At 44.9% G+C, this 10,767-nt stretch overlaps 1 protein-coding gene across 1 annotated transcript; it reads left to right on the forward strand.

The window, feature by feature from the left end:
* Positions 1-2,244: 2,244 nt before the first annotated feature.
* LOC139727267 (paraneoplastic antigen Ma1 homolog) lies at positions 2,245-3,318 on the forward strand. The gene has a single exon (XM_071638222.1). It carries the CDS (start codon positions 2,245-2,247, stop codon positions 3,316-3,318), a length of 1,074 nt encoding a protein of 357 aa, XP_071494323.1.
* Positions 3,319-10,767: the final 7,449 nt, after the last annotated feature.

Below are 10,767 nucleotides of genomic sequence, written 5' to 3' on the forward strand. Positions count from 1 at the left end.
CATTATTATTGTAGATGGAAGGAGAACCCCCTCCCCCCTCTCCATCCATATGAGTATAAAGCTTTCAACTCTCGTCAAGTATGTTACATCATTACCAAGAATGACCCCCAACCCTAAACGTTGGAATGTAAGGGTGAGGCTCAGCCTAGCAGCTGTTTCTATAAACCAGTGGTTTTGCCCGTTTTAGGGAAGAGATTGCTCTCACTCACTGAGAGCACATTCTGACACCAGCGAGTGCAGACGCCTTTTCACATGCTGTCAAAGATCCCTAATTTTTGAACAGTGAATAGCTCTCATAGCTGGTGTATTATCTTCCCGAAACAGGTAAGCTTGAATTATCCTTGTTTCATTGGTAATGTTGCCCACTTTGTATCGGATTACCACCTTGTATAGGTTGTATACATTTCCAGATCACTACTGATCTTTCCAGTGATTAAGCAATGATTTCATGTGGGATATGTGTCTTACCACCTTTCAGAAGAATAATACTTACAAGTTAATCTGAAAGTAGGACTGTGACAAGTCATTTCAAGACGTGTAATTTGTCATTCTGACAAACCAACTTTAATGTATATAGCATTTGCAGATTTGCAAGTTTATAACATTGTATTTCATAATTAATGATCTACAGCAGTTATACAATTGCAGTTGTTTTAAATAGCCAGATACACATGTAACCCCGGTGATGGCTATTTAATTGTTGAGGTAGTTTATGGTGAACAGTGACACAAGGAATGATCACTTACTCTATAGTGTAAATTGTTACATTGTACTATTTGTAGGACAACAGAAGAGAAATTAAACATGGACTGTTAAATGATGCGGTAGTGCATGTTAATAAACCATATACCAGTTGATGTATGTCAAGTACGATGATATCATAAAGTTATGCATATCGGAGAATATTGTAAAAGCCAAGCGCTGTAGATTGTGACAGTTTGAAGTGTGAATGCTCAGGCTGTCCTTTAATGACATCGAGCCTTTAATGTGCACCTCTGCCATGACTCCGGCTGGTGATGTTAACCAAAATCCCCCTTGCCTAGCTTTTCCATTCTCTCCCTCTCTCTCTCTCCTCCTCTCTCTTCCCCTCTTTACCCTGGTGGTGGTCAAGCTGTCCACCGTAAATAATGTGGAATGTTCGGCCTTGGGTCTCTCTCTTCTCGGCCGGAGAAAGTGGAGAAAACTGAGAAAAAGAGGAGATTGTGGAAAAAGAGGAGTTTGGTCATGTTAGTTGCGTAGAATGATTTTCAGCTGTATAACTTATTTTTTCAGAGTTACTTTTATCCTGCAAGTTTGTAAAGCATTAAATGTTGTTAACCAAGACATTATACAATAGGAGAGCACATTCTGACACCAGCGAGTGCAGACGCCTTTTCACATGCTGTCAAAGATCCCTAATTTTTGAACAGTGAATAGCTCTCATAGCTGGTGTATTATCTTCCCGAAACAGCCACCCCCCTGATTTCTGACTGGTTTCGAGTGTAGCACTGTGGGTCTCCACTATTCTGTCCCGTCGCCAAGGCAACGCTCTCCACCCTGGTCGACTGAGCTGACTTGTCCGAAGAGAAGTTTATATTGTTAACCACCCTCAGTTGTGAACGTCAATTGTTAATAACTGTGTTAAATTGAAGTAACAGTGGATAATATTGTGTAAACTCAGTTGTGTACATTGAACCATACTTTCATTCACATACCAAGGTGTCATTATATTTTACTCAACTCGACACTGCGGTCGAGAGTGAGATAAAATAAATTAATATCTTTGCAGAAGAATCTGGCACCAAAGATGATTGTGTGAAGATTGTTTTATTTATGTAGTTTCTGTTATCAAATCTCCTGTGAGTAATCTAAAACCCGAACTGGGCCAGGTTATGAATTAACCTGTGACAAAAAATGGAGGCACTGCCCGGATGTAATTGAGTTAAGTAAAGAAATTTAATTGGTTTGAATTAATTTAGGTACAATTTTTTTGTTCACCCCAATTATTGTTTGAACAAAGTTTTAAGAACTGCTTGTATTTTTGAACAATTGAGCATCCCTTTCGTTGTATGATTGTATAATTTTTGTGTATGCTTAAACGCTCAATCATTTTTTTTTATATCCCCTGTTCATTGGATGTTATTTTGATTTTTTTATTGTTTCTTTCATGGAATGCGAGAACAATCACTGTTGATTGCCACTCAATAGTAATTTTCAATCACTTTTTCTATATTTTAAGTTCTTGGCAGTAATCACAGCATTAGAATGGCCGAATTCAATGATGAATTGGAAAAGTTCTTAGCTTCCCAGGGTAAAACATTAGAGGACCTTACAAAATCCCTGGGGATAAAACCCACAACGAAAGAGCCCCCTAAAGATTCCAGTCCTGCCCCAACCACAGTTCCCGAATCTATCGTGAGGCATGTTGTGTCGTCGTCTTCAGTCAATAGGCGGCGCCTGCGGATATTCTCCGGGAAACTTCCTGTCCCCAATGGGGAATTAGATTTTGACACGTGGAGACGGCCGGCTCAGCAGCTGGTGGACGACACGGACTTGTCGGAGCCCGAAAAGCTGTCAAGGATCGTGGAGGCCCTCCTTCCCCCGGCAAGCAAGGTTGTCTGGGCTTTAGGGGCTGGGGCAACAGCAAGAGAGTGCGTAGAGGGGTTAGAGAAGGCGTACGGGACAACTGCTGATGCGGAGGAGCTGTACCTGCAGGTGTGTTCATGTTTCCAATACGATGGGGAGACTGCATCAGAGTTTTTGGTCCGCCTCCAAGACCGGATTACAAAGGCCGAAGATCGGGGAGCTATAGACAAATCGAGAACTAGCAAATTCCGTACAAGTCAGTTCCTAAGGGGCTGCTTATATAATGATGCTCTGCTCGTGGCCTTGGACCTTCGGGGCCGAGACCTGCCTCTTAGCTTTGTTCAGCTTCTCCATGAGGTCCGGACAGAGGAGCAGAAACAAATGGAGAAAGAGGAACGAAGGAAGGCAGCTGCAAAGCCAGCCAAGAGAGCTGCCCACGTGCAAGCGCAGTCAGTGGAGCGTGAGGATAAGGATTCTGATAGCAACCCCATTGCCATCAAGATGAAGCAACTCGAGGATCTTGTAGTGACCCTCCAACAACAATTGCAGGTGAAGGATAAGCAAGATCCTCAATCCTCCAGAGCGCCCCCTACACGCCCACCCCGCAGACGTCGTTTCCCATTGATCTGTTACAACTGCGGGGAACTGGGACATCGCATTGATCAATGCACCAATGAGACGAATCCTACGAGGGTACAAAAGAAAATGGCAGAGAGGTTTGCGGGTCAGGGAAACGACGGCGGCCACCAGTAGTGGGACAACAGGTGGCCAGAAGGAGAAGAAGACGTCCCACAGGGCGAGTCAAGACAGTCCAAGATCAATCTCATCAATCTCCCACTAAAGTGGGATCCCAAATTCTGCCTTCCTCACTTGTGGGTGATCAACCCATAGTCACGGTGGAGGTTGATGGGATTTCTTGTGAGTGTCTGATGGATACCGGCTCGCAGGTAACCTGTGTTTCTGAGGTGTTTTACCATAAACATCTAAAACATCGCCCCCTGGAGCCTCTCGACAACTTGCTTGTGGTTGGTGCAGGTGGTACCAAAATACCCTACATAGGATACATTGAAATCCACTTGTACTTCCCAGCAGACAAAGCCGGTGTTGAGGTGGAGACAACCACCTTAGCACTGGTAACCCCTACAAGAGACGGCAGTGAGAAAGCACCCCTCCTCATGGGCACCAATACCAATGTAGTGCGAAGGATGCTTGAAGGCTGCAAGCAGAAGATTGGAGAAAATTTCCTACAGACCATGAAGGTGAATAACGCCCTCACTTCAGCATTTCACCAGCTGGATGCAACATCCAATGATGTTCCGGATATTCAGCCACCTGCAGTACGACTCCCCAACAAGGTGAGTGTTCACATGAAGGCTGGCGAGACCAAAGTGGTTACAGGTGTTGTCGAAACCCCTCTCCAATCCTCCGCAACCGTCATGATTGAAGAAGGAGAAGGATGTTTTCCACCAGCTGGATTGCTGATCAGAAGGAGCGTGATTACTTTGCCTCAAGATCCCAACAGTGACGTGGATGTAATCGTCACCAATACATCTCAGCATGACATTGAAATTCCAGGAGGATCGATTATCGCTACGGTTCATACTGCTGAAGTTCTAATAGACCAATTAGAAACTAGTGCTCCGCAAGAACCCCAGCCTTTTTCTCCTCCAGTAGGATGTGATGCTACTGAGATTGGCGAAGCTGACCAACAACGCTTAGCCAAGCTGCTCCAGTCCTATCAAGATGTGTTCTCCAGAGACGACCTGGATATTGGCCGCACATCAGCAGTCAAACATCAAATCCGCCTGACAGATGATGCTCCATTTCGTGAGAGTTCCAGGCGTATTCCTCCTGCCGATTATGCAGATACTCGTCGCCATTTACAAGAGCTCAAGGACAAAGGGATCATCCGTGATTCGCAAAGCTCATTTGCATCACCAATTGTCCTTGTTAGGAAAAAGAATGGCGACTTGAGGCTCTGTATAGATTACAGGAAGTTGAACAGCAGGACAGTACGGGATCAATACAACATACCAAAGATAGAAGATACCCTCCACACCCTATCTGGAGCAGTCTGGTTCTCAACACTGGACCTTAAATCTGGATATTACCAAGTGGAAATGGCGGAAGAGGACAAAGCAAAGACAGCCTTCTGGTGCCCTCTTGGCTTTTACGAGTTTAACAGGATGCCCCAAGGAATAACGAATGCCCCAGCCACATTCCAGCGTTTGATGGAAAAATGCATGGGAGACATGGCTATGACAGATGTGCTGGTGTACCTTGACGACTTGTTGGTCTTCTCCGCCACATTTGACGAGCACCTCAACCGCCTCGAAAAGGTCTTCACCAGGCTTAGAGAATTCGGCCTCAAACTGAACTCGGAGAAGTGCTGTTTCGCTCAAACCTCAGTTAAATGTCTAGGACACGTGATCTCCAAGGAGGGAGTGAGCACCAGCCCTGACAAGGTGTCTGCCGTCCAGCAGTGGCCAACTCCTGCAACAGCTAGAGAGTTAAAGTCCTTTTTGGGCTTCACTGGATACTATCGGCGTTTCATTCCCGAATATAGCCGAATTGCAAAACCACTCCACGACTTGATGAAAGACTACGACCCTATCAGAAGGAGGGGGAGGAAGCCAACAAAGGCACCACTAGCCATGAGGCCCAAACCAACAACGCCCTTTGGTGAGAACTGGAACTCACAATGCCAGAGTGCTTTCAGCAAACTGAAGGAAATGCTCACCTCAGCCCCCATCCTTGCTTTTGCAGATTATGCTGCACCCTTTATCCTTCATACGGATGCAAGCACGAGTGGGCTAGGTGCTGCGCTCTATCAGCAAGTGGATGGGAAGGAGCGGCCTATAGCCTACGCCAGCAGGGGACTCTCCAAGAGTGAGGCCAACTACCCGGCTCACAAGCTAGAATTTCTTGCTGTGAAATGGGCCGTCACTGAGAAGTTCATAGACTATCTCCATGGTGCCACATTCACAGTAGTGACAGATAACAACCCTCTCACCTACGTTCTTTCATCGGCAAAGCTTGATGCGACGAGTCACCGTTGGTTGGCAGCTCTGGCTAACTTTGACTTCACACTCAAGTATAGACCTGGCAAGACGAACGCAGATGCAGATGCCTTATCCAGAATACCCCAAGCTTCTCTCGGGGATGACGAGGAATTCATGAGCACACAAGAGAAGATCTTCAGACTCCAAGAACGCCTCAGAGACCCTAGTGATGGTATCTGTTCACAAAACGCATTCCGAGCAGTCTGTCAGAGTCATGAATTCAGCATTTCTGGCCAGGACACTGAGGGTGAAGATGCAGAGAATGATGGTGGAGGGTGTGCCCTAGTGGATGTCATTACTGATTCAGAAGGGGCCATTCCTGATGACTTTGCCTCAGGCGGTTTAGGAGAAACTGCATTGCCAAGCTTAAGTCCTGCAGACTGGAGAAGGCTGCAGCTAGAAGATGACCCCATCCGCCAAGTTATCGAGTTCATAGAGAGTGGCACTCCTCTAACAACGAAGATGAGATCAGAGATGGCAGAGGAAGCCAGAGTAATCCTGCGGCATCGTGAAAACCTCCAAATGGACGACGGTGTATTATACAAGGTGAGCGCCGCTCCTCGAGGCAACCGGGCAAGACAACTCGTTCTACCAAGTAGCCATCGAGCAGAAGCGTTTCGCCTTCTCCATGATGACGTTGGCCACCTGGGACAAGAGAGGACCTTCGACCTCCTTAGATCCAGGTTCTACTGGCCGCGTATGGATGCAGAAGTAGAGCACAGATGTCGTACTTGCGAGAGGTGTGTGCAACGGAAGCAGAGAGCCCAGAGAGCAGCACCCCTAGTTAATATTACAACGACTGCCCCCATGGAACTAGTATGCATGGATTTCCTGTCCTTGGAGCCAGACAACAAGAATACTTCCAACATACTAGTCATAACTGATCATTTCACCCGTTATGCGCAAGCATATCCAACCAAAGATCAGACGGCCAAGACTGTTGCAAGAGTGCTGTGGGAACAATTTTTCATCCATTACGGGTTTCCTGAGAGGCTGCACTCCGACCAGGGGAGAGATTTTGAAGCCAGCCTTATTTCGGAGCTATGCCAACTGGCTGGCATCCGTAAATCCAGGACGACTCCCTACCATCCTCAGGGGAATGGCCAAGTAGAAAGGTTCAACCAGACCCTTATCAACATGCTGGGCACCCTTGAGGACGACAAGAAGCAGCAGTGGCGGCTCTACGTTAGACCCCTGGTGCACGCGTACAATTGCACGAGACACACCTCTACGGGAGCATCACCCTACATGCTCATGTTTGGGAGAGAGCCCCGTCTACCCATTGATGTGCAGTTTGGCATCACCACGCCGCAAGCCTCCGCCAAGTCCCATCACAAGTACATCCAAGACCTGCGCCGCCGCTTAAACCAAGCCCATAAGCTTGCTGCTACCCAAGCCCAGAAGAATGCGGCCTACCAGAAGAAGCGTCATGACGTGTCTGTTCGGGACCATGCCCTGGCTGTTGGAGACAGAGTATTGGTGAAGAACGTTGGCCTCAAAGGCAAACACAAACTGGCAGACCGGTGGAGAAGTAAACAATATCGCATCATTCGGCGAATCAGTGCTGACATGCCTGTTTATGTCGTTAAGCCGATGGACGATGATGGCCCTGAACGTACACTCCATAGAAACCTTCTCCTCCCATGTGGTTTCCTTCCATCTGAACGAGACATCCCTGTCACACCCCCAAGACCAGCACCGACGCCACGGCCCAGGACATCCAAGCGACTAGCTGCTAAGAACCCTCAGCCATCTCGTGTCCCTGATGATTCATCTACCGACTCGGACATTGTAATACAGGATATTTTGGACCCTGTTGTCATTGAAACTCGTCCAACCCCGGCTCCCCGCCGACGTCTATCCATTAGTAAACCAGACCAGCCCACTCCCATCTTGAATCCTCATGCCGGGGAATTCATACCTGAACAGAGGGAGCCTGAAGAAGAATTACCCGAAGTGATTGATGTAGGCGAGGCAGAGGAAACCATTGAACATGAAGCTACGGATGACACATCGGAAGGTGAGTCATTGCCGTCAACCCAGTCCGATGTAGCGGAAGAACAACCCATACCTCCTAGACGGTCTTCAAGGCGTCGGGTTCCACCTGACCGACTTTGGTATGGCACTCTGGGGAGTAGGAAAGTCAAGCTCATTGAAGAGCAGTTGGCTTTGCAAAAGCAGAGTCTTGCCTTGCTTCATGCTTACTTACTTCCATAGCGTCATGTCGGGACGACATGATTCTAGGAGGGGAAAATGTCAGGTCCTGTTCCCTCGCTGTTGACAAATATGGTTCAGGAATATGGATTGACTTAATTCATCTTGTTGATATTGAGTATATTGTAGGAATAGCATTAAACATTCTACCCCAACCTTTTTTTTAAAATGTTATACAAAATGCATTAATTGTGTATACATACTTTTTGATCGCATGTTTATGTGCAGTTTCCCCGCACATTATTATTGTAGATGGAAGGAGAACCCCCTCCCCCCTCTCCATCCATATGAGTATAAAGCTTTCAACTCTCGTCAAGTATGTTACATCATTACCAAGAATGACCCCCAACCCTAAACGTTGGAATGTAAGGGTGAGGCTCAGCCTAGCAGCTGTTTCTATAAACCAGTGGTTTTGCCCGTTTTAGGGAAGAGATTGCTCTCACTCACTGAGAGCACATTCTGACACCAGCGAGTGCAGACCCCTTGTAAAAAAATACCATGGTTTGACTATGAGGCATAACCATGGTTTTACATTGGATCCATCCATGGTTTAACCATAGTGCAATATGGTTTGATTATGGTCAAACCATGGTGCACTAGTGTTTAACAATAGTTTAACAATAGTTAAACAATGGTGCACTATGGTTAAACCATGATAACTACGGTTAAACCATAGGTTTAGCATGGGTTAACCATGGTAACCATGGTTTAAAGGTGGTAAATTGGAACGCACTTACCATGACATTACTGTGGTATTACCATGGTCACTACTGTGGTTCTACAGTACCAAAACCATGGTTAAGAAAAAGTAAAACCATGGTTAAGGAAGTGTAAAACCATGGTTAGGAAATGGTGAAACTATGGTTAGGAAAAGATGAAACCATGGCAAACTCATGGTTTAACCATAGTGCAATATGGTTTAATTATGGTCAAACCATGGTGCACTAGTGTTAAACCATAGTTCAACCATAATTAAACAATGGTGCACTATGGTTAAACCATAGGTCTAGCATGGGTTAACCATGGTAACCATGGTTTAAAGGTGGTAAATTGGAACGCACTTACCATGACATTACTGTGGTATTACCATGGTCACTACTGTGTTTCTACCAAGCCAAAACCATGGTTAAGAAAATGTGAAACCATGGTAAAGGAAGTGTAAAACCATGGTTAGGAAATGGTGAAACTACGGTTAGGAAATGGTGAAACTACGGTTAGGAAAAGATGAAACCATGATAAACTCATGGTTTAACCATAGGGCAATATGGTTTAATTATGGTCAAACCATGGTGCACTAGTGTTAAACCATAGTTTAACCATAGTTAAACAATGGTGCACTATTGTTAAACCATGGTAACCAAGGTTAAACCATAGGTTTAGCATGGGTTAACCATGGTAACCATGGTTTAAAGGTGGTAAATTGGAATGCACTTACCATGACATTACTGTGGTTTTACCATGGTCACTACTGTGTTTCTACCGTGCCCAAGCCATGGTTACGAAAAAGTGAAACCATGGTTAAGGAAGTGTAAAACCATGGTTAGGTAAAGGTGAAAGTTTGGTTAGGAAAAGATGAAAACATGGTTTTACAGCTGCCAAACCACAGAATCACAACCCAAATCACGATACAACCATGATCCATTGTACATAGTAAACCCACTATTTAACCACAGTGCAATATTGTAGAAAAATGTATTTTTAACTACAGTTGTATTTCACAAGTACTTTGAGAAACCATGGGGGAAATTGGTGAATAATAAAAATTGGTGAATATAATATTTGATGAATAATGATCAATAAATAGCACAGTAGAGTCTTCACATAAAGTGATGAAATAAAAATATTTTCAGTAAATTACCTGGAGCAGAATAATAATTCTTACAATTCCTATACATATGTATTATGATACAGTACATTTGTAAACATGTATATGAACCTGGACTCTGAAACAGGAGAAAACCAATTCTGTATTATTTTCCTTCTAGCTATAGTCTAAAAAATATGTACAGCTGTATTTAAAAACTGACTTCCATGTGTGTGTTGGTGGATGGGTGCAGATTGTAAGTGTTAATTGATTCACTATTTAATAAAAGAAGCTATATGTAGCAACGAGTAGGTCGATGCTCTTACCAGCATTGACTCTCACACAGCCAAAGCTCTCCCCAAAACATACATGTATATCGAATACACTATGGCCAAATTGAGGAAATCAAAAAGTCCCAATTTTTATGGCCTAGTCATGTGTATTCCTCTGAACATGCAGAAGTCAAACATTGCCCAATTTGATGCGCTTTTTCAGTCAAAACTGACTGACTGGAGTTGACTGTACTGTCATTAGCATTTAAAGGCACATAGACCCGGTGGTTTGCTTGCGTACACGGCGCACGGCACAAGCTTCCTTGAGAGACCTATGCTATCGACTCCTCTTTATCGTTAGCGTACACGGCGCACGGCACAAGCTTCCTTGAGAGACCTATGCTATCGACTCCTCTTTATCGTTAGCGCTTACGCTTTGACCCATTTCCATGAGTCCGAAGAAGTCCAATCCACTGCTGATGATGACAGCTTTAATATTTTTTTCTCTGAAGTCAAACAAAGAAGCATGCACCCTGGCATTCAAATTCTACGGACTGTCTGACACGCAGAGAAGACAATGAAGGCAACATTACCTAGCAACACCTACGCGCTTTACTGTTGACGACAGCTCAATTTCGGCAGTCTTTGTATCAATGCTAATGGTGATCGGCACTCTCATCCAAAAGCGCTGCAGCAACTACCGGGTCTAGGCACCTTTAAAATAAGAAAGTACACAAGGGTAGAAACAGTCAATTATGATTATACATTCAAAAGTTATTTTTCAGCAGCTGGGTGTGAGAAGTCAAAGTATCATACAAATATCACATTATTTCCAGTTGCAAAACTGTAG

The sequence above is a fragment of the Diadema antillarum genome, unplaced genomic scaffold, assembly GCF_040938485.1.
Source record: "Diadema antillarum isolate AM-2024a unplaced genomic scaffold, OU_Dant_1.0 seq00000124_RagTag, whole genome shotgun sequence".
NCBI lineage: Eukaryota > Metazoa > Echinodermata > Echinoidea > Diadematoida > Diadematidae > Diadema > Diadema antillarum.